The 22,367-nt window shown below is 54.7% G+C and overlaps 7 protein-coding genes across 7 annotated transcripts in view; 4 read left to right on the top strand and 3 right to left on the bottom strand.

Annotated features, from left to right (window-relative positions):
- Positions 1 to 4,479, top strand: part of MONBRDRAFT_34784 (uncharacterized protein) — a gene marked incomplete at its 5' end in the record, with an annotated part of 5,651 nt that extends 1,172 nt beyond the window's left edge. Inside the window, 14 exons of the mRNA XM_001750921.1 lie at positions 260 to 1,363; positions 1,468 to 1,753; positions 1,849 to 1,927; positions 2,011 to 2,119; positions 2,199 to 2,234; positions 2,343 to 2,393; positions 2,495 to 2,573; positions 2,672 to 2,829; positions 2,918 to 3,046; positions 3,131 to 3,187; positions 3,280 to 3,420; positions 3,558 to 3,671; positions 3,762 to 4,041; positions 4,140 to 4,479. Coding sequence (XP_001750973.1) covers positions 260 to 1,363; positions 1,468 to 1,753; positions 1,849 to 1,927; positions 2,011 to 2,119; positions 2,199 to 2,234; positions 2,343 to 2,393; positions 2,495 to 2,573; positions 2,672 to 2,829; positions 2,918 to 3,046; positions 3,131 to 3,187; positions 3,280 to 3,420; positions 3,558 to 3,671; positions 3,762 to 4,041; positions 4,140 to 4,399 — 2,883 coding nt within the window. The 3' untranslated portion in view covers positions 4,400 to 4,479. The remainder of the gene's footprint in view (positions 1 to 259; positions 1,364 to 1,467; positions 1,754 to 1,848; positions 1,928 to 2,010; positions 2,120 to 2,198; positions 2,235 to 2,342; positions 2,394 to 2,494; positions 2,574 to 2,671; positions 2,830 to 2,917; positions 3,047 to 3,130; positions 3,188 to 3,279; positions 3,421 to 3,557; positions 3,672 to 3,761; positions 4,042 to 4,139) is intronic.
- Positions 4,480 to 5,122: 643 nt separating this feature from the next.
- MONBRDRAFT_13022 (uncharacterized protein) lies at positions 5,123 to 6,571 on the bottom strand (the record flags this gene model as incomplete). The annotated part of the gene is made up of 3 exons (XM_001750905.1): positions 5,123 to 5,539; positions 5,661 to 6,123; positions 6,522 to 6,571. The coding sequence occupies 3 exons, from the start codon at positions 6,569 to 6,571 to the stop codon at positions 5,123 to 5,125; spliced, it is 930 nt and encodes a 309-aa protein (XP_001750957.1).
- A 947-nt stretch (positions 6,572 to 7,518) lies between these two features.
- Positions 7,519 to 8,905, top strand: MONBRDRAFT_30473 (uncharacterized protein; the record flags this gene model as incomplete). Its single annotated transcript, XM_001750920.1, is given in 2 exon segments — positions 7,519 to 7,522; positions 7,542 to 8,905. The coding sequence occupies 2 exon segments, from the start codon at positions 7,519 to 7,521 to the stop codon at positions 8,903 to 8,905; spliced, it is 1,368 nt and encodes a 455-aa protein (XP_001750972.1).
- An 857-nt stretch (positions 8,906 to 9,762) lies between these two features.
- MONBRDRAFT_30472 (uncharacterized protein) lies at positions 9,763 to 11,250 on the bottom strand (the record flags this gene model as incomplete). Its single annotated transcript, XM_001750904.1, has 5 exons — positions 9,763 to 9,859; positions 9,988 to 10,067; positions 10,298 to 10,337; positions 10,417 to 10,545; positions 10,658 to 11,250. The coding sequence occupies 5 exons, from the start codon at positions 11,248 to 11,250 to the stop codon at positions 9,763 to 9,765; spliced, it is 939 nt and encodes a 312-aa protein (XP_001750956.1).
- Positions 11,251 to 11,854: 604 nt separating this feature from the next.
- MONBRDRAFT_34782 (uncharacterized protein) lies at positions 11,855 to 15,832 on the top strand (the record flags this gene model as incomplete). Its single annotated transcript, XM_001750919.1, has 12 exons — positions 11,855 to 12,067; positions 12,282 to 12,440; positions 12,638 to 12,816; positions 12,953 to 13,067; positions 13,208 to 13,308; positions 13,406 to 13,493; positions 13,670 to 13,747; positions 13,868 to 14,033; positions 14,182 to 14,651; positions 14,790 to 14,947; positions 15,103 to 15,292; positions 15,436 to 15,832. 12 exons carry the CDS (start codon positions 11,855 to 11,857, stop codon positions 15,616 to 15,618), a joined length of 2,100 nt encoding a protein of 699 aa, XP_001750971.1. The 3' UTR covers positions 15,619 to 15,832.
- Positions 15,833 to 16,515: 683 nt separating this feature from the next.
- Positions 16,516 to 19,624, top strand: MONBRDRAFT_39358 (uncharacterized protein). Its single transcript, XM_001750918.1, has 8 exons — positions 16,516 to 16,913; positions 17,121 to 17,767; positions 17,844 to 18,174; positions 18,310 to 18,437; positions 18,526 to 18,610; positions 18,705 to 18,985; positions 19,102 to 19,289; positions 19,377 to 19,624. Exons 1-8 carry the CDS (start codon positions 16,607 to 16,609, stop codon positions 19,399 to 19,401), a joined length of 1,992 nt encoding a protein of 663 aa, XP_001750970.1. The 5' UTR covers positions 16,516 to 16,606; the 3' UTR covers positions 19,402 to 19,624.
- A 390-nt stretch (positions 19,625 to 20,014) lies between these two features.
- Positions 20,015 to 22,029, bottom strand: MONBRDRAFT_30469 (uncharacterized protein; the record flags this gene model as incomplete). The annotated part of the gene is made up of 2 exons (XM_001750903.1): positions 20,015 to 20,601; positions 20,769 to 22,029. 2 exons carry the CDS (start codon positions 22,027 to 22,029, stop codon positions 20,015 to 20,017), a joined length of 1,848 nt encoding a protein of 615 aa, XP_001750955.1.
- Positions 22,030 to 22,367: the final 338 nt, after the last annotated feature.

Below are 22,367 nucleotides of genomic sequence, written 5' to 3'. Positions count from 1 at the left end.
ATCCTTAGGCCGAGGACGTGGACATGCAGCAGGCTCGGTGCATAGCCGTCCCTGCGCAGCGGGTCATGGATGCGGTTCTTGGCAAACTCAAACCAGAGAAAAGCGCAAATGTCATGGTATGTGCCTTGCCTTTTTTTTTTTTCCCCTCCTCCACCGCCACAATTCTCCTCATTCTTCACCCGTCTTGTTTGCCATTGCACGCGCATCGGTGGTGTCACTCATTATGCCCTTACGTCCCTCTTGCTTGCCACTGCTTTAGCTTTTGCTTGTGAGTGAATACGTGCGCGTCCTCACCAAGAGCCCACATGCCGAGCTCGAATGGCCGCAGATGGTGGCCCTGCTCTCCTTCCTTACCCACCAAGTCTCCTTCCAGCCCATCACCCACCCGGATCTCGAGGAAACCATGTCCTGTCTCCGTCTCACCACTGCCATCGTCGGCTCCATCACAACGTCACTTGAGGATCTGGTGGACTTTATGCGGCCTGATCTGGAGCAGTACAAGTTTCAATTTGTAGCCCACAGTCGCATCGTACCGCCCATCTTTGATCACTTCCTCTCAGTCTTTGTGCTAGCCTGCCGGCTCATCAAGTACTTTCGGCCCGTGGCTCCGGCTGTCGCTGACGTGGTGAGCAAGGCCGTCCTCACCTGCAAATCTCAAATGTACAAACTCATTTGGGCCTCCGCGCAAGCCGAAAACGTTGATCAGCCGGTTCTCCAGCTCCAAACCATGTGCGAAATGATTGACGCTGAACTCAAATACGACCTCGTCTTCTACATCAACTACTTTCAGCGCCACGCCCTCGTCGACATTGTGGCGCTCAACGTGATGGGCCTGTGTCAGCCCCACGCCGCCCAATGCCGTGAGCTTCTCCTTGATCCAGCCTTCAGTGTTCCGCTTCCCTTTGAGCTTTTCGATCTCCTCAAGAAGATTCGCTCCTTCCGCAAACGGTACATTGAAAGTTTGACCACGGGCCAGTGCGCCAAGGTTTATGGCGATCTCTACACCTGGTTCCTTCCCCACGCTTCTCGATGGCTGCAGAATTTGGCCAAGCAGGGCGTCAAGTATGCCGAACGAGCCTACAAACTGGACCCTGGTCAACCCATCTCTGACCGCCACCTCCATTCAACTGCCGTCGTGGATCTCTTGACCTTTTTTACTCAAAACGTGTACGAGCTGGTTGAGCTCGGGTGGGAAGATCTCGCCACGGCCGGCACTCTTTACCAACTCTTTGCCGAAGTCGTCGTACAAACCGTGCACACCTATTCAACTCTCCTCCGCGCCCCCTTTCCACCACCCTCTGCTGCGAGCCAATTTCAGCCCCTGACGTCAGCGCTCTGCATTGCCATCAACAACATTGCCCAGGTAGGTTTTTCCATGAATGAGCAGTCATCAAATCACGAGTCCAGGCGCTGGCATGTGCATGTGTTAGGGTCCTGTGTGACACTTTGGATGGCTTGTGCATGTAGTTGAGCGATGGTATCATGGACTTGCAAGAGAGTGTTCTCAAGCATCTCTTCCAGCTCCAAACCGAGCAGGCAAATCGCAAAGCCGAGCTGGAAGGTGAAAGCAGCTACGAGCTGCATCCCTTGGCTCGCGAGCCACCCCGCCCCACCGGCTTGCGCGCCATTGGATTGCGATTGGGATTTCGTAGCGTTGGACAAGCGCCGTCTGCTTCAAACACCTCTCACAACTACGACTCGGATGGCAGCACTGACGACGACGACGACGACCTTCAGGAGCGAGATGCCAACAGTACGTTTTTTGTTTGTTTGTTTTTTCCAGAGGTTTGTTTGTTCTGTTTTTATGATATCTAACTCTGGTATCGGTTCTTAAAATGATCATTGCAGATGCCCGCCCACATGTTGCCATTGACCCCGTGGCAGCCGTCAAGCAAAGCTTCAAACTGGCTGCTGAAGAGCTTTCAGGGTAAGATCTAAAAGCAGACTTGCATTTTGGTAGGCGTGTGCTTCATCTCTAAATTGTGCTGCCCTTGGCATTTGCCTGTGCAGGGGACTCTTGCCCTTGCTGGATCGGATTACAGCAACGTTTCGCTTGACAGTGGACCAATACTTGGGGTTCCTATTGGGTTTTCGCAAGTCCAAGCCTCTCTTTGCTGAGGTCTGTCCCACTACCAACACTCTTTGTCTTAACTTTTGGAAGGCTTGCTTTGACGGTTCTGTTGCTGCGGTACCTGTAGGTATTCAAGGCGGATACATTCAGCTCCACCACCAAGGTACTGGCTCGTTGCGTGATGATCCGAACCAGACTCGGCAGACGCTTGACGCTCGTCCCGATCTCATGGTCGCTTCTCCCGTGCTTGACCTGCTCTGGAATTTTGTAGGCCAAATTCGGCAAAGACAAAATCTTAGGCTTGAGTGATCGCAAAATGGATGTTAGTCTTGGCCGAGAAGTTGTTGTATCTGACCTTGTTCTCTCCTAAACTCGACTTTGACTGCACAATCTGATGCCGCACTTGCTCCTGTGCGTGAACAGAAAGTCAAGCGGCGCATGGAGCGCATGATGAGGGAGAGCAGGCGAGCTACCTGGAGGCGGCATGAGACCACGCGCGGACGTAGGTCGCGTCCCGTGTCATGCATGGGCTGGCGCTTCTGGGCTGGGCTTGCTCTTTCTTATTGGAGTTTGTTTGCCTTCCTTGACTCGCTGATCCAGCATTGGCCATGCCTAGCAAGCCGCCAACCGCAAAAGGAGGGCGCTCCCGCTCCGAAACGGAGGTTCTTCTTGATGAGCACAAGCTACGCATTTCCATGGAGCCACTGCTCGACTACCTGGATGAATCCTTTCAGATCATGTCCGATAATCTATACGAGGTAGGTTTTCGCTGTCAACAACCATCCGAATCGAGCACAGGACGCTTCCTGATGGGGGAACTAATCAGCTGCGCCTTGCATTGTACAGGATGTCTTCAATCATGTCTTGGCCCGTCTTTGGGACATGGTCCTGATGGTCGTACAGGCTCGTCTTAGTAGCTTTCGCACAGGCATTTTGACCATGCATCAGTCGACCACCATGCTCAACTTCCTCGAGGTGGGGGCACCTGGTACTCTGCTTGTCACTGTATTTGTCCAATTAACAATGGTAACATGTCATGTCCTTTGTTGCCTGGCGCAGATCTTGAAGGCATATTTCATGGCGGACGGCGAAGGACTGCCGTCTGTGCGCTTGGAGGTTTGTGCACTGCCAAAAGCCCGAGTGCCATGTTGGTATCTCAAGAAAACGGAAAAAAACTAAATGGCCCTGGGCCTCCTGTTCTGGGGTAGACGCGGAGTTATGATGGTATTTGTCACCAACTACGCTTGGGCCAGCACACGACGGAGGAGATTATGTGGATGTACCATGGGTATCAGGCAGAGAAAATGTTAACACCTGAGACGGCGCACAAGGCCTCGATGACCTTTCAAGTTCGGCTGTTGCTGGATGGCGGCCTGCATCTCAACGACAAGGCATGGCTTTTGGGATGCAGCGTACCCGAAAGGTGCCTGTCAGTGCTTACGCGCGCCCATCTTATTGACGCTATCACATGTGGCTTGAATCTTAGATTGTGGTGACGGTGCACGGTTGCCGTAATCTGCCGGCCGTGGCCAGCGTTGGCCAAATGAATGTTGGGGTGAACGTGACGGTGCGCCAGCGTCTGGCCTCAGGCGCCACCAATGTAAGCTAGAGGCTGCCCCGCTTATTAATCGTGGGTTTTGGGCCTTGTTTCTCACAAGCTTGATTGTTGTCAAATGTACTTTGGCTTTAGCTGGAGACGAAAGCCTTGGCGCCCGTGCAGGAGGGTCTCAATCCCAAGCTCAACGCAAGTTGTGAGTTTAAGCTGTTTGAGCTACGGGGCACCGTGCATTTGGAGGTTGCGCACATCGACGGTCGCAAGCGCACGTTCTTGGGCGAGGCTACATGCACACTCGAGGACATGGATTTTGCGGCACACCAAGACATGGAGTTGGAGCAACCCTTGGTCCCACTTCTAGATCGGCGTGCGCACACATTGCTTCGCGTACTGCTGATGCGAGCAGGCGATCCAGGTGAGAGTCTGTGGCTAGAAGCCCTGAAGCTGCAGGCCAGGTCACGTCTTTTGTGGTGTCTTGTCTCACCTGCGCGCGCATGTCTGGTTGGGTGGCAGTGGCACGGGATTTTGTTCAACAGCGCATGGGTGAGGTGGGCGATCGCGGGGATGCCAGCGGCTCAAAGTTGCACATTGTGCACGGGCATTTTTTCCGTGCCAGCCGGCACGCGTTGCCGCCCTCGTGCGCGGTCTGCAACAAGCTTATTTTGGGTTTGGGCAAAGCTGCGTATGAGTGCGAGCTCTGCTTTGAGACGGTGCACAAGCGTTGCCATGTCTCTGCTGCACCTTGTGCGACTGGGACGGGGGCGCGGTTCTAGACTACGCCAAAGGGCTTGAATGCTGTTTGGATTGACATGCAGAGCATGACACATAGTACAAATTGAAAGCAACATCTGGATTCCCCCCCCCCTTTGTGTGTATGTGTATGTGTTGACACAAAAGGCCTGAGAAGAGCGAGGGAAGAGTTGCCAGTGGCCACTTTTGGAAAGGATCTTCAGCAAGAAGTTGGATCCAGGTTTGTTCATCGCAATTGCAAATAAGCGACTGAATGCTCCTTGATGGGCTGCGTGACAAGCAGCCGAACCAAGCGACTCGCCAACAAAACAAATAACGAGGAAAGCAGGCAAGAAAAAAAAAAAAGTTCTGAATGAAGGAAAAAGGGTGGGAAAGAAGCCTCTCACTAACGAGGAGTCGCGTTTCCCTTCCCGAGATTTGGAGGGAGAGCACGGAGGATGCCAGACAGCATCCACATGGACTTGACAAAACACAAACAAAAATTAGCCAAACGGAAGCAGGAGTGGAAAAGAGGGAGATGAAGGGGCAAAAGAAGTTATGTGGGCCTGCGACTGGCGCAGAGCGGCTTTTCGTTGACGACATGGGACAAGAAGACAAAAGCAACAGAGAACATCAACAGGGATCGAGATACAAGCGAGCAAAAAGCACGGGCCAGGCGGCAACAGGACAATTGACACAACAGCACGAGTGGTGGCGTGTAGGACAAGCACGGAACAAGAGCAGCAAGCCGGCAAAGAAAAGCCAGTTTACTTCTTGTTCTTGGAGGGCGGCCTGTAGGTGCCAATGACGACGGCGTGATCACGCTCGTAGGGCTCAAGGGTAAGCTGCTCGAGGGGCTTCATCTTCTCAGCCTTCATTTTTTGCACCTCCGCGGCGAAGACGGCCTCAGCAGGGGCAGTTGAGTCGATACAGCTGGCCTTGATGGAGATGACAAAGTGGCCTTGGTTCTTGAGGAAGTTGTGCGCGTTGAGAGCAACGATACGGGTCTGATCGGGCTGGGCCACATCAGCAAAGATGCAGTCGACCATGGGCACGAGCATGCGGTACTTGTGGGGGTGACGAGCATCCTCAATAATGGGGATAACGTTGGTGCGCTTCTTGGCCATGTTGATCAAGTCGCGACCGGAGCGGTGAGAAAACTCAACGGCGTAGACGAGACCGTCCTGAACACGAGTAGAGAGCACATGGGTTGGCGCGTGAGTTGATGAGATAAGACTGGGCAGACAAATACATTCTCGCACGGGCATTAACGCTACGGAGGGACACGACCGGAGGGGAACATACCTTGCCGACAAGATCCGCAACGTGAGAGACGGTGGTGCCAGAGGCAGCACCGAGGTAAAGGACCTTGCTGCCGGGGCCCATGTGAATGCTGTCGACACCACCGAGGATGGCGGCGGCCAATTTGGAACGGAAAGGGTTCCAGACACGGTACTCGACCTTCTGACCCTCAGCGGCATCAACAGAGATGCGCTTCTCGCCGTACACTGACTCGCCGGGGGTCGTGTTGAGAGTGACCAAAGCATCCTCCTTGCCGCGGGCCAGGAAGACACCACCGTGACGATGGGGCTCGACAATGACCTGCTTGCTGCCACCACGGCCACCACCGCGGCCACCACGGCCACGGCCGCCGGGACCACCGCGTCCACGGCCACCGCCGCGACCGCCACCACGGCCACCGGGAGCACCGCCGCGCTTGAAAGAACCGCCGCCACGGCCGCCACCACGGCCGCCACCGGGACCACCACTGTAGGAGCGAATACACAAGGGAGACAAATTGGTGAGGGGAAGCGGCATTGTCCACACTTGAAATGCTTCAAAACGAGTACGAGCGCCCACAACGAATTGAAACGACCCATCCATCCAAAGGGAGATGATCAAGATACGTACCGGCCACGGAAGCTGCCGCCACCACTGTGATGAACAAGACGCCGAGAAACAAGCATGCAAAAGGCACAGCAGGGCCGCACGTGATGAGCAAGCGAACAAGTGCAACTCGGGGTCTGCCAGGTAGGTGTGCACCCAGAACAACAAAGCCAGGACCACCATGCCAGGTTCATGCCCCGCTTGGTTCAAAGGAAGCGATAGAGAGAGGGGGAGAAAGCAAGAAAAACACGACAGAGATGAGATGGTGCATTCACTAACCGTCCGCCACCGCGTCCGCGGCCACCACCACGACCACCGTCATAAGCCATCTTTGCCCGAGTTGTTGGGGTCGAGTTCAATCTACACCGCCACCCCCCAAAAACAGCCGACAAGGCGCGCGCGCGCGTGTGTGTGAGTGAGTGAAGAGATTTGAGCGCGTGGGCGAGGTCGCGGCTGGGATAGATACGCTTCACAACAGGACAATCACGCAAGGACAGGGCACTGTGACCCTGGCATTGTTTGCTCTTTTCCCCATCGCTCCGTTGTGTTGCCAGTCTGGCCCGGCTCTATACGCCCGATGGAGGGCGCTGCCATTTCACCATGAAACGGGCAGAGACACGGTACCCAACGCAAAGCCCACCCAGAGAGAGCGCGTCGAGCAGGAAAGCCGACAGAGAGAAACCAAAGCGTAAACCAGAGAAGGAAGACCAAGACCCAACCCAAAGCAGAGGTACACCCCCAACAACAGGTTCACCAGCTCCACGATGTGACACGAACCTCCTCAACAAAGAAAAAGACAGAGAGAGAGAGAGAGAGAGAGAGAGAGAGAGAGGAGAGAGAGAGAGGCAGAGTTAACAGAGAGAGAGAGAGAGAGTTAAGATGTGTGTGAAGAGAGAGAGAGAACGTCACACACACACACACACACACACACACACATACACATTTGACGTCCTCCGCGTGGTTGACATGAAAGTGTAATTTGGGTACACATGAGTGATTGGTGTAAAGAGGTGGTGTCAACAGCTGTTGCGATCCGACTCGAGGGGGGTCAAAATGGTAGCTCTCCCTACATACCGATCCCCGCGATCAAAATGTCAGCGAAATCATCGGAAATGCTGACAAAGATTCTAAAAAAAATGGCGCTGGCGCCCAAATTGAAGATCAGGATGCCCCGATCACTCTTGCTTCCGGATCGCAGCGCGCTTGTAAAGGTTGTTGCGGCTACAGGCAGTGTAGTCCTTGGCGGGTGGCTTCTGGCAAAGGGGCTCAGGTGGGCATGGGTGCGCTTTGGATGCCCAGAAATCAGCCATGAACCGCAGCGCCTGCATGCCCAGCGACGGGCCTTGACCAGCGCAGCCCTGAGCGTGTCCTACGCCACGTCCGCCCCCCTCGTCATTATTCGGGGCACGGGCTGTTACCTCATTGACCACGCTGGTCAGGCGTATCTCGACACCCGAAATAACGTGCCGCACCTGGGCCACTGCCACCCAGCCGTGGTCCGCGCCGTTCAGCAGCAGGTGGCCACCCTCAACACCAACTCGCGCTATCTCCATCCCACCTACAACGACCTCTGCCAACGGCTTCTCACGACCCTGCCCCCTGCCCTGCGCGACCAGTACGTCGTGTTTCTTGTCAACTCGGGCTCGGAAGCCAACGACCTTGCCCTCCGCCTCGCCCGCGCCCACACCGGGGCCCAACACGTGGCCGTGCTTGACCATGCCTATCATGGCAACACCACGGCCACCCTCGAGCTCTCCCCCTACAAGTTTCTCCATCCCCGATACTCGGCCCTTGGACAGCCCTCTCCGCCCACTCACACACACGTCCTACCAGTGCCCAGTGCCGCCCGTCCGGGCGACCCCACACGCGCTGACCCCCTCCGTCCGCTACGGCACCTCTGCGACCAGTACGATCGACAACTAGCCGCACTCTTTGTCGAGTCGGGCATGTCAGTGGCCAGCGTCATTCTGCCCCCGCCTCACTACTTCCAGGCTGCCTTTGCCGCCGTTCGCGCAGCCGGTGGCCTGTGCGTTTGCGACGAGGTGCAAACAGGTCTCGGTCGCACCGGCGCTTGGTATGCCTTTGAGTGGGCCGACGTCACACCCGACATCATCACACTTGGCAAGCCCATGGGCAATGGCATGCCGCTCGCTGCCGTTCTCTGCCACCGAGATATAGGTGCCACCCTGGCCCGCGGTCCAGAATACTTCAACACTTTTGGTGGCAATACCGTCTCGTGTGCTGCCGGCCTCGCCGTGCTCGAGACCCTCGAAGCCGACAATTTGCTAGCTCACGCGACCCGCGTGGGTGCCCATCTCATGTCCTGCCTTTGCAAACTGCAGGCATCACTAGCCCAACAGCACCCCGAGCTGCCCTGTCACATTGGTGACGTTCGTGGCCGTGGCCTTTTTGTGGGTGTCGAGTTTGTGACCCACATTCAGCATCCCACCCCCGCCACCCAAGCGGCCTCCCATCTCTGTACGCAGCTTCGGTTACAGCACCACATTCTGACATCCCTAGACGGCCCTCATGACAACGTCATGGTCATCAAACCTCCCATGTGTTTTGGCATTCGTGAAGCCAACCAACTCGTGCGCGCCCTAAGAGCCGAGCTCCTCGCCATGCCTGTCGACCTGACTGGCGTCGCCCCGACGCCCACATAAAGGGCTGCGGCGTGATACATGCTCGAGCGGTTCGATGGCTGGAGAGCAGCCGCAATGCTTGCCCGTTGTTTGTGTGTATGCTTTACATGTAAATTGGCACGGCAATAGACATGATGAGGACAATCAAGTTTGGTATTGACATGTGAGTCAAAATGAGCCCAATCAAGTTTTCAACCGCTCAAGGGCCTCGCGACTGTCCGCCACATCTGCGCTTGCTGCCAACTCTGGCTCTGCGCTGGCAGCTGCGTCCGCGTCAAGCGTCGCCGGGATTGGTGCATTATCAGATAAAAACGCGTGACGCCGGGAGGGACTGTTGAAAAACTCTACCAGGGCCAACAGACACTTTCGCTCCTGCTTATCGACTAAACTATAGAGCCAGTAGCTGGCAAACCTATCCATACGGCAAGCCACGCGTCAACATACTCCTGCAACGAGTACGCGAGGGCACGAAACAGAGAGGAGGGCACGAAACAGAGAGCCAAATGTCAACATACGTATTGGCATACGACCTGAGCTGACCCGAGACGATGGGCTGTAATAGTGCTAGCATCAGCGGAAACTGTGACAGCAAAGCCCAGTGACCCCAGCACGAGTGAGCACGCGAGGGCCAAGACCTGCAACACGAGGGGACGTGGCAGTTGAGGCTAAGCAGACCTGGTAATGGCTCAAGTTCATGAGCGCTAGGCAACGTAGGATGCGGGTGAGACGAAGTGCATTGTGATATGCGAAACGAAGATTTTTCCATTGCTGGCTTGGATCCTCACAACAGTGGACCTCGCCTTGCTCTGCAAGCCTGGGGAGTAGGTAGCAATGGACCATGAGGACAGTGGCATGTCTTGGGTACAAGCAGGAGCAAGTCAGGGTTGCACGCCATTCAGGACCAGCACAATGACGCACGGGCCGGTCAGCCTGAACCCATAAAAATTGAGCATCATGCTGTAGCCACGCACAAAACTGCCCAGGAGAAGAGGTGCAAGGAATTCATGGCGCGTGAGAGATACAGGAGCGGACCTTGCCTGACAACAACGATCAGATACCATGGGGGAAATAAGAAGCCGTGGGTGTGCATCGGCGTGACGAACCGATCCATGCACTCGTGATCGTTGCTGATCGTGATGCGTTCGTGGACTTGCAGTGGAACGGCATCAAAGGACATGCCATGCTATGGAGTGAGGAGCAAGGCGTCATCATGAGTGGAGCACCGCGGGATTCTGTGCACCAACACACCGTGGGGCGCGCACACGCTGTCAAGTGAGTGTGTGGTTATACCTTGTGTAGAGGAAACAGCCATTGAATGTATCCCTGGAAGAGCGCAAAGGCACGAAATGGGTTCCATCAGCGCAGGCGAGGATGGCGATACAAGTTGGAGGCTGTGGGCATGGGGAGGCTCACATGATGTCGCTCGAGTAAATCGTGCCGCGAGGCCCAAGAGCTAAAAGTTTGATGAGACACAAGGGTGAATTGACATGTTGGCTCGTTCATCTCGGTGTCGCAGAGCGAGCTGGCGATACCTGAGCATGTCTTCAATGAAAGCGCCCTCGGGGGCAGACTTGATCTTATTTTGGAAAAAGTCGAGGTTCATCGAGAGATCACGTTGGTTGGGAAGGGACTGTAATTGGTCCCAAGTTTGACGAAACTCCCTGCAAAACGCAGCAACGAGTCGCTGTGAGTCAAGAGAAATGGAGCTTCACTTCACTAAACTGGACATGCATTGGTGACCGTTGTCGGGCCCTGGACTGGGCACGAACGCACATGCAATCTCGGTTATCAGCCGCAGCGCGGCTCTTGAAGGCATTGGGCACGTTGAAGACATCCTCTACCACCTTGCTGAGCTCGGCTAGACAGCGGTCAAGGGTCGAGAGGTGGCGGTGCTCCTGACCAAGAATACGATGACAAATGTGTTTGAGTTGATCGAGCTGAGCACGCAACTCATGAGAGTCGGCGCTCTCGGCGGTGGCTTGGCGTGACAGGGTCGGTGTCACATTGCCCCGCCGACCCAATCCAGCAGTGGCACCCAGAACTGAGGCTTTTCGGCCAATGGGCGGAGGCATAGGCTTGTGCTTGTGGCTGGTGTCATGGCCAAAGTATGAGGACAAGGTGCGCTGCTGGGTGGTCAAACCACCAGACTTGGCCTTGCTGCCCTTTTGAGCCGATTCCATTCGAGGCGGTTCATTGCGGGCCATTTGATGCTGCTTCTGTTCATGTTGAAACCCTTTGCGCCGGTCCTGTTGATGTTGGCCCTGATCCTGCTGGTCTTGCCTGCGCTCATCTCGGCCGTTCTGTTCTCGTTCACCAAGGTCCGATCGCTCCCACGACCGCCGCTTGGCCGAATCACGCGCCGCCATGCCTGCGCAGCCAACGCGCGCAATGATCCACAAGGATGCAACCCAAAAATGCAATCCACTACCCAAAACCCCCTAAACAGCAGCCGCCTGAAGGCAATATGCAGTCAATCGACGGCTGCAGCCCGTCCGCGCGTCCACAAAAAAAAAAAAAAAAAAAAAAAATCAACAACAGCTTGCAACAGCTTTTAGTATCTGAAATCACCCCTTTATTCTCAAACAGCAGTTGTGTCATGGTGTTTCAAAATTTGTCATCATTTTTTGGATCACACATGGTACTTATGGGTGAGTTGCATATCGGACTCGTTTTTCTCAGTGAACGAAAGAGAGACCGTGTGTGTGTTGTGTAGCGTGTTGTCACACACTGGCTACTACCACTCTCGCTGCTGCTACCACTCTCGCTGCTGCTACCACTCTCGCTGCTGCTACCACTCTCGCTGCAACATCCATTTTACTGGGGCGATCAAGTCGCCTGTGATTTGTTTTGATCCGATTGATTAGAATGGCCCGACTCTTGCCACGACTCACAAACTCCGGTGCAGGCCGCCGGCTTTTCATGTTGATTGCCCTTGCCACTTGCACCGCCGCTGATGTTGCCAAGCCATTCATGGTCGTGGACCACAAGGGCACGCTCTTGATCAATGCCACCAATGGCGTGGTCATCAATGGCGTAGATGTCCTCGCCCACATCACAGGCGACCTTGCATCCGCAAAGCACTGCAATCTCCCAGACTCCGTTGCCGTCACCGACGTGACTGGGCCCTGCAATGCCACGGTTCTCGGCGTGGCACGCTGCAACACTCAGACTCAGAACCCTGAGGTTGGTTCATCATCCACCTAATCCCGCCAGCCCGCCCCTTCTGGACCGAACTGACTGCGACTGTCACCTGCTACCCACCCCAAACCATTCCATTTTCGTTCTCAAGACGTGCCGCCGCGCCGAGACCTGGGATGGAGACTTTTACTTTTGGCACCCCAGAGGCCTGCCACAGTATTGCATCCTTGGTGATGTCCAAACCTCCTCCTGCACGCAGTGCATTCCTGGCTATACCACCTCCCAGGCTCCCAAAGCCCCTTGCCAGATCCAAGCTGACCTCCTCCATTTATCCTTTGACAACAACCTCTTGGACCTTTCTTACAACCGTCGCAACATCCTCTACTACGGCGCTGCCCCCGACAACCTATTTGGACGTGTAAGTTGCTTTTGAAGCCGACTTTGGTCGGCTGCCACATCTTAGAGCAGGGCTTGTAAGGCTTTCAGTCATCTCTTCCTTCGACCTTTTCCTCACATTTTTGTCTTCGCGGCGTTTTTCGCGTGGCCACAACCCATACATCATGAAAGGATGGTACCGATGGCTCGCCCGCTCTTGTGCTGAGCGGCGCTGATCAGCACCTGCGTGCCCCCGCAAATGTCATCGGTGGCGCCTTTTCCGTGTGTGTGGATGTGATGTTTGACACCTTTGGCCTCTCTTCGCGCATCTTCGACTTTAGCATGTCTGAGGAAGGCACCCGACTAGGTGCCAACAATAACCTCCTTATGCTCAACCGTCATGACAGCAACGACATCCTGTAAGCTCCAACCCCTTTGCTGGCCGACTCAACGCGAGTTGACGTCACAGCGCTTGATAGCAACAGGCACCACCATCATGGCCGCTCCAGCATTCACTTTACCCTTGACCCTTCTGGCGTAAACTGTGTATCAAAGATTTGAGGCCTACCAAGGCAACCACATCGCTACACAGCTGCGATCCAATAACTTTTTCGAAGCTGGCATTTGGGCTCACGTCTGCGTCACGGCCACTAGTGACGGCACTTACACGGTCCGTCAAGCCTCTACCAGGAGCCTCTGTGTCTCTATTTCCCTGACAGAAACACCTCCACGTTTTTTCCCTGATTGGGCCATGTACCTGATCCGGCACGTGGTGACTGCTATTTTTGTGCCGTGCATGCCTGGGCATAGCTTTATAAAAATGGTGTTCAGACAATGCAAATGTCCAACGCCCCACCCATCCCCTACTTACGCCGTACTTCCAACTACATCGGTCGCTCCAACTTCAACGAGTTTGTTGACCACGTTAATGCTCGTGTGGCTGTGTTTATCAAAACTGAGCCCCGTCTAATTCCCCCCCCCGCCTCCTTGTCCCTTCCTTGTTTGCAGCAACCCTGACTTTGATGGTGCCATTGACAACTTGCGCATGTGGTCGCGCGCTCTCACTTCATCACAAATTGCCGACCTGTTCCTCGAGGTAAGACCTTTTTTGGTCCAACGCCGCCGTCTTTTCCTCGGACCCTGCATGTTCCAAGCAGTGGCCCAAACTAACCTCGAGGACGATTATTGTAGTCACAAGGTGTTCAACGTCCCGCTGCAATGACCGCTGGAGACGCACTGCTACTACACTACACCTTTGAGAACACATTGCAGGACGCCTCAGGTTTGGATAACAATGGTGTGGCATTCAACCACCACAACATGAATTTGTACCAAGTCAATGCACCCGAGGTAAGATATCAAGCTACTGACAGTGTCGAGCCTAAACTTCTGGACCCTTGCATTGCCTCTTTCATCTTGAGACGCTCTGATAGTCCTGCACTGTCTACCTAATGCCCTGATCTTCTTTAGGGCGACATGGCTTTGTATCTGGATGGTGTCAATGACTACGTTATTGCGCCGTCCTTGAGCTTGAAGAATGCTTTCACAGTGGGTGCACTTGTTTCCCTTGCGCACATCAATGGCATCGCTCATGAGCTTGTTCCCCAACCTTGTCTGGATCAATTCTACTCCATAGGTATGCTCCTGGGTCCGTTACCGCAGTCTCCAATTTTGGAGTCGCGTGGCCGACTTTAACAACGGCGGTGGTGAGTGACTTGAGCCCAATGTGTGTTATCCCGTTGTACGTTTGCATATCTCAAAGTGGTGGCACACCTGGCGCGCAGTTGAGAGCATATTTATCGGTAACTCTCATGAAACCACAACACTTGAGTTCACCTTTTTGTTCGAGGATCGTTCACTCGATACATTCATGATCGTGGCTGGTGGCTTTGACTGGGCATATGGTGGCTTTCAGCACTACTGTTTCACCCTCGAAGGTCCTCTTGCCATCGTTTATCGCCAAGGTCGCGAAATTGGCCGCAACAGCAACATGCGCGTCCGCAATAGCACTGAGTACCGCAACATCTTCATTGGCCGCTCCACTTTTGCCGGTGATGATTATTTTGGTGGCAATTTGGATGACTATCGCGTGTACAACTTCGCACTCTCAGCCGAAGATGTTCATCATCTCCTCTGCCAGGGCCGGCCCGACCTTGATTGTGTGGGCCTCGTGGCCCACTTCAAATTTGACGGCAATGTCCGCGATGCTAGCGGCAATGAGTGGCATGGCGAGCTTGTGCCTGTCAACATTCGGGTACGATTCGTGGCTTGTCGCCCTTTATCAATTGCCCTCCTAGCCACTTTCGCTGGTGTGCAGCGCCCTTTCCCATGGCGCATTCTTTTGATTGCGGATCTGCTCCTTGGCCTCCTTGTTATGTGACTTACTACCTAGGCTAAAGATCTATTCTTTGAGAACACGAATGTAGCCGTCGGGACGGGTGCTCTCTTGTTGCCTGGTAATGGTAGCTGGGTGCAGCTGCCTGCACGCAACTTTGGCGGTGACTTTACTGTTTGCTCCTGGATTCAAACCCGGCGTGTCGGAATGTGGGAGTACGTTCACGCCTCGGCACAGCTTTCCACACAGAAAAACGAAACAGAGTGCAATTTTTTTTTTTTTCTTTTTTTTTTCTTTTTTCCATTACGATTGCACGGGTGGCTGACCGGCTTGTTGGCTTGTTGGGCCTATCACGCAACGCTGTTTTCAGACGCATTGTGGACTTTGGCAACTCGACCAACCGCATGTACATTGCACGCTGGAATACCAACGCAGAGCTCTTCATGGAAATCAATGGTGAAGTCGTGCGGGCCAACCTGCCTGCTGATAAGGCCGATGTGTTTATTCACGTGTGCGGGTTCAGCAACTCGACTGGTGGCTACTTGGCCATCGACGGCGAGGTCGGAGCCAACGTCTTTTGATGTTGTTGTTGGTGGTTCTTGTGGTTGTTCCAAAAGCTTCACCCCTCTATTCCGAACCATCACGCTTGCCTCGTGGAACGCTTGGATTGTGTCTCATCGACCTCTATATGTGTGTATGGCAGTTGGTGGGCAGCAACGTAGGCATGTTGCAAATGCCTGTCGGCTGGCTTGACGTCAATTACATTGGCAAGTCGGCGGCTGCGGTGTCAGACGCACCTCTGGACGCGGTGCTGGATGATCTTCGCATCTACGATCATGCTCTCTCCATGAACGAAGTGGCGCAACTGGCCAACATGGCTCTTTGAAACCCAACCGCAGGATTTGTGGGCCACCAATCAATGCTGTGCTTGTTCGGTCTTGGACGTGCTCGTGTATAAACCTGTGCATGAATTCAACAGCATCTTATTAAATTTGACAGACCCAGGGCGAGCGCTGGGCAAATGGGCCACGGGTGAGGACCTCTGCCCGCCTATAACGAGATGGCCGTTCTGAAATCATCAATCAAAGCTTCCTACGCAATACCTCTCCCCGTCCCTGTGACATCACAGTGTCTCTATCCTCCCCCTGTTTCTCTTTCTTTCTGTGACCAACTGCCTACCGATTGCCCATGAACTCTTTGGGGCAGTGCTTTTCTTAGGCCTGAGGTCACAAACCCTTTGGGGCTGAGATCATCACCCCCTTAGGGCCGAGCTCACGTCACATGTCGATCTGCCTGCCCCTCTGCCCGACCTGTCCTGATCGTTAACAATGCCAGTGAGAGACAGAGACATGCCGAGGGAGATAGCGCGCAATCGTTGAACAAGGAGAGGGAGAGGGGAAGGGATTTTAAATCAGTTTACCACCCGTAGTAGTAGAAGTTGAATGAACAAATGGTAACATCTCTTTCGAAATTTACATGTAATGGGCCGTTTTTGCCAACCCAAGAATGAGAATGACATTGTGTTTCTGCGTTTGAGTGGTGTCAAACTGATTCCAAATTCGATTTCTTATTCCCAAAAAAAAACTAGCGCCACTTTTTATGGTGCTGGTTTTTTCCCTTGCAAATGCGATCATTTTCTCATTCGGAAGGAGAAATTGGAAATTTTCGAAAACTCATTCTTGTGTTTTTGCCGACCCCCTCAGAATCCATTCTCAAGGGGTCAAAAAGCTCATTCTATTCTGGGCAAAAACGGCCATGTATTTTTCAACTTTTTAGTGTGTGAGCGAGAGAGAGCGCGCGCGGAGTGTGTGGAGTGTGTGTGTGCGCGCGCCCTGAGCGATCGATAGTGGACGGGCGCGTTGACGACAGGCACGATGCGATCTGGAGGTGTGGGCTGGGTGAGGGGGATGTGGCTGCTACTGGCCTGGGTGGGGTGGGTGGCGGGGAGCGAGTTGTCAGCTCAGGGACACAATGAAGCGCTGTGCCCCAACAACACTGTGGTTGAGACAGTGACACAGTGTGCCAAGGCCAGCGACTCGTTTCTGGCTTGTGTGGCCGCGCGGGGCGGTGGAAATGCCGTGCAGTGTGATTGCATCCTCAAGCACGACGACGTGCAGGCCTGTATTGGCCCGTGCCTGCCCAACGTGTACAACATTCTCTGTGCCCGCCCCTGGCAGCCTCGTACGTACACACGTTGATACTTGCCCGCCCCGCGTCTCTGTCTTGTCCCTCCCCCGGCCTTGATCAGGGAATGGAAACGGCCGGGCAGCTCCAGGCCGAGCTTGAGCCTGACTGGCTCAGCCTGTTGCTGCCTGGCTCTGACCAAGACCTGATTGGAGCCCGTGACCGAGCCGATACCTCACGCGCTTGATGGGTTCGGCGCTTCAGACGTCAGCAAGTACTTGACCTATTTTCCCCAGCGCCCACTCTTGGAAGGCATTGATGGCGTTTATGTAATCAACCTGCGCCGTCGCCCTGACCGTTTGCACGGCTTTTTGCAGCGCTCCAACGTCGACCCAGACAGCATTCACATCTTTTCCGCCTTTGATAAGCGTGAACTGGCCTGGAGCCAAAGCCTACGCCGTCTTTTTGCCGGCAACCGCTTCCACTCTCGCCGTGCCGTCATCGCCAAGGCCCTCTCCCACTTTACTCTCTGGCGCCACATTGCCACGAGCGAGCAGCAATACCACCTTATTCTTGAAGATGACGTCCAACTAGCCCATGATTTTGTGGCGCGCTGGAACGCACAAATTCAGCATGCCTTTCCGTCAGACGCGGATGTTGTCTTCCTCGGTGGCCTCTCCTCTGGCAACCGAGCCTACTACAGTCAAGCCAGCACCCTTCGTCGTGTCTCGCGCCACTTCAACTTGCACGAGCCGACCACGCTCTTTCACGCCGATTGGGACCCCGAGCTGGACCAAGGCGACGCCACCACCCCCACCCGCGCTTTCCACTACCGTCCCTGCGCCTACATTCTCTCAAGCCGTGCGGCTCAAAGTCTGGTGCAGCTTGTCTCCAAAAAAGGCTTTCGCTATGTGGGTACACAGCTTCTGAACGTTTGCCTAGTCCCCCCATGTCTCCGTCCTCACACACGCGCATGCTGTTCCCTAGAGTCCCGACATCATGCTGCTCAAGGCCATGCGCCAGTGGGACCAAGTCTACGCCCTGCACCCCCTTGCCGCCAACGAGCCTCCAGTGGACTTTACAATGGCTCATGGCCGCGATTCGGATGTTGAATTTGATTTGGCCGTCTTGCCAGAGCCCCAAACAGAGCCCACGATCGAACGCGCCTCCCCAGAACCCGTCGCCGACCCTTCTGTAGCTATACCCTCTCAGGCTGAGCCCGCCTCCGCCAAGACCGAGCCCTCCATCGCCGCACCACCTGTGCCGCCAAGCTTACAGTCGGCCTCTGACGCAGCTGAACCCGCCGAGACCTCATCTAGTACGACTTGCAAGCATGTTTATTTGACCTTTTTCTGTGCTTGCATCCGAGGTCCCCCCCGCCCCCCTATCGCCTTTAGTTACGCATGAGGTTAACCCTTGCCGATTTGTTTTGTGCCCTATGTCTTTTCACCAGCCTCCATGTTCAGTGCTGATCTACAGTCATCGGCATGGCCCGTAACAAGCGGTCAGGTGACCTTGAGTTTCATCGGCCTACAATCTGACGAAGAACGTCGCGCCGCCTTTGAAGCCAACCTTCGCCAGGTGCGCGTCATGATCTGGCACTCCTGTTTTTACTTTGAATTGCTCCTGACTTGGCTCTGCAAGACAGCCCTCATCCATCAATTATCAGGCCGGCATCAGCATGTTTTGGCATGTAGGTACGGATGGTAGCTCCTTGATGATGGACAAACTCTTTGAACGCAACGTTGTGGCGGGTACGAAGCCTTCTCCGCGTGTGTGCCATGGCCAATGCCATCGCCGAATCATCTAACGTTGTGGGGTGTTTGCTGCTACTTCTGATCTTGACAGTGCCCTTGACGAGCCGCCAACGTGGCGATGTGGGTCGCACGCTGTCCCACATGCTATTGCACGAGAAACTGCACAAACTACCCGCATCAAATGGCGAGATTGTGGCCCACGCCGTGTTTGAAGATGATGCCATTTTGCCACCGAATTTTCCGACACTTCTTGAGCGAGCCCTGGAACGCCTGGGACGGTCTGACTGGGACCTGTTTTCGTTCCACTGTGCAGCGGCGTGCACCAAGCCGCCCACATCGAGCGCCTATCCAGTGCCCGCACCGCGCGCCGAGGTTTGTTTGGCAAGAAGCGTATGTTTCTCAGCAGCTTTTTTTTCCTTTGATTTGCTGGGTGCGTCGAGTTCAGTCTGACCATTGATGCATGCTTGCGACACCGTTGCCTGATGCAGTGCAACATTTCGCCCATGGCATATCTGGTCAATTCCAAGGCCGTGGGTCGCTTGTTTCAGTACCTCTTGCCCATCCGACGCGACCTCTCGCAAACGTTGATTAACGAACAGTTTTTGCAAGAGTTCAAAGTTTTCTGCGCTGGTCACGACCTGCAGCTGGAATTCAATTCTCGGTTTCCATCGATCCGGTATGTATCGAGCAAAGCATAGCCACGGTGTCACGATGCTCCCAGAGGCTGAAATTGCCTCACCAGTGCGCCGGCTCGTTGTGACAGAACCTCCAAAAACGTGAAAATGTAACGAAAGCATAATTTTAGGGCTGTGCCTTATTTTTAAAAGGCCTGCCGCAGTGCGGTGGGTCAGGTTTGAGCGACGTGTTGGAGCGACTCCTCCTCTCCCTATACGACTCGCATCCTCTCGCTCGTTTGAACGCTTGAAAGTGGAAAATTGTTCCGGTTGCATGACAACTTTTGTGAGCAATCACGTTGTAGGCGTTGTACCGCAGAATTGAGACACGTTTGCGACGTGCGAAAAGGGTTGCGAAAACCTCGCTCAGAAGAACAAAGGCATCATTAGGACAGCCTGAGCACCTCACTTTAGATCGATCGCCTTACAGCAACAGACAACCCGCTCAATTCCGAGAGAGGACCGAGTCCTTGTCCCTGAAACAATTAAAAAAAAAAAAAAAAAAAAAAAAGACTTGAAGAGACAAACGTCGTCAAATATATTCAATGTTGTGAAGGGGCGTTAGCTCAGAGGAATTCTTGCTTTTCATAAACCCCCACCTTCCTCATTGTACAAGGGGTTATCTCGCCAAGCAGGCAAAGCAGGGTCCCAGAGAGGATGTCGATCGAGAATGAGAAAAAAAACCATAAATCGAGAAAATGAATTTTTTTTATTGCTCGCTGGCGACCTATTGAATGTGCAGGGCGAAACACTCGATGCAGAGGAAGAGGACAGGCGAACACAGACAATACTTGCGCACCATTTTATGACAGTTTTCACCACGGCAGCGCACGGCTTGGTACCTGGCCTTGACGCGTTTTCCTGGGCGCGAGCCTTGGTATGGCGGAATGCTGATAAGTCGATGAAGCGTTCCGGTTTGGGCGTGGGGTTGGCACAAGGCCGGGGACATGCCGGGGCGGCTGTTGACGAGCATTTGCACAAGGTGCTCGCCAACTTTGCTCCGCAACTCACTTAGTGACAAGGGCTGGCGGCCGCGCGGAGCCAAATAGCGACGGTTGTACCACAAGAGCGTGTTCACCAAGGTTGTCGAGACCACGAACACTAGTTGGTCGATGTCCCAAAACTTACTGTCCCAGGCCATCTCCAGATCTCGTTTCTGGCACTGACGCAGCTGATTGTGATCGTGCACGGCGTGGCGCCCGTTATAGTAGTCATCGAGGGGCTGGTTGCGGTGGTAGGAAATTATGTCCCGATCCACGCGACCCTTGCGCTCTGGTCCGTGTTTCCATAGGACGATATCATGAGCAAGACATACTTTTGATGATTGACGGCAAAAAGGCACATGGGAACACCATCGAGGCTCCCACGGCGCCCATGCAGCTGCCCCACCGGCTTGTCGGCCATGTGGGCCTGGACATTATCGCCAGGGACATGCCTGGGCCAGTCGTGCCGCTTCTCAGCAACTGTGACCGCAAACGTACCCCGATTGCGCAGCTCAACCAGCGGTTGCAGCTCACAAAAGGCGCTGTCCATGACGACAACGCGGCCCATGCCTACGCTGGTCTCTGTCATGCGCAGGATGAGGCCACCGGTCTGCCCGTGCTCTGCATATTTCAGTGGGAGCTGTCGTGGGCGAGCCTTGCCCTCCACCATCTCAATGCGATAGACGATCCCGGTCTCGGCATCGCAGATGGCATGGTACTCATTGCCGACCGGATGGGGTTTGCGCCCAATGAAGACAAAGCCTGGGTCCTCCTCCTGGTGATGCGTGACCATGGACTCGTCCAGGCACACGAGTGAAGACGGTCGGAATACACTACTCTTAGCCATGTGATCGTTGAAAGCTTCGGCCATCTCCCGCACGGCGTGGAAAGGGTCGGCTCCGCCCCGAGGCTTGGTGTCAGTGAGGCGAAGGCCTTTGGCAATCTCGCGGAAGCGGTGTTGGCTCATGATGGAGGAAAAGTCCGGAAAGACGTCAAACTGCGACTGCGACGGCTTGAACAGATCCTCGGTCGCCCGAGCGTGATTGGCGCCGAGCAGCTGCAAGCCAAAGAATCCGAGCAGTTCCTCCTTGGATAAGGAAGCGACTGAGCTCCCACGAAGCATGTTTTCAAGGATTCGCGGGGGGAGGAAGTGCAAGAAGACGTGGCCAGGGTCACAGGCATCAAGCGCAAAGGCGTCATCAAGTTGCGGAGCACGTGCTTTAAAATTTGCCCTTTCGTGGCCAGGGTCGATGGTCGCACTCCCCCAAGCCTCAAAAACGGCTGGTGCCCCATCCATTGGAGCCCAAGTGGCGCTGTCCTCTTCCTCATCCGTTGCCACGTCAAAGTCCAGTTCGCCGACCGACATAGGGGCCAGTCGGTGCCGCGGTGGCTTGACGCGTGCAACCAATGGCGGGGCCGCATCAGGGTCTTCAACGGCGATGCTGCCAGCGGCTGGTTCCAAGCCGGCCGGGTTGGGTTGCGAGCTGAGTAGGGCGCGGGCGCGGGTCAACGTTTCCTGAGGGGCGGGAGAAGTCTCGATGCACCACCTGAGCGTGTACAGCTCGTCATCGACCGATCCATGGACCAGCAACAACACCTCCTTCAGCTGGCCACGGATGGGCCGCTGGGCGGTTCCAAGCACAACCAAGCCTTTGACCCGTTCGCGGTCATTCTCTGTCAAACCCGCAGTGCAAAAGCGTGGGTGTAACATGTGGCGGATCACGCTCACATGCGTAAGAGGCGCCGGCGTCGGGCGCATGACGGCGACTTTTGGAAAAGCCCGACCGTGAGACGTGCAACTTGACGATTCCGATGCCAAGGAACAGGTACGTGGCAGGAGATACGGGGTATGAAACAATGAGCATGAGGAACTGGGCATCAGACAAATACTAGGCATGGGTATCTTAGACACGACTAGAGCATGAAGCAGGTGAGGTCCGAGGCCATGTGTGGGGAAGCGGAAGCGGCAAGCAGGGCGAGGGAGTGCATGTGAGGCAGGGGGCAAGCAGGGGTGTGTGTGGTTGCATGAATTCGCAATCATGTCATACGAGCAAAATGATAAAATTCAACAACTCTGAAAAAGATGACATAAAATGT

Source organism: Monosiga brevicollis, genomic scaffold, assembly GCF_000002865.3.
Source record: "Monosiga brevicollis MX1 MONBRscaffold_52 genomic scaffold, whole genome shotgun sequence".
In the NCBI taxonomy this organism is placed as follows: Eukaryota; class Choanoflagellata; order Craspedida; family Salpingoecidae; genus Monosiga; species Monosiga brevicollis.
Note: the sequence above shows the minus strand (reverse complement) of the source record. Positions and strands in the feature narration are given on the sequence as shown.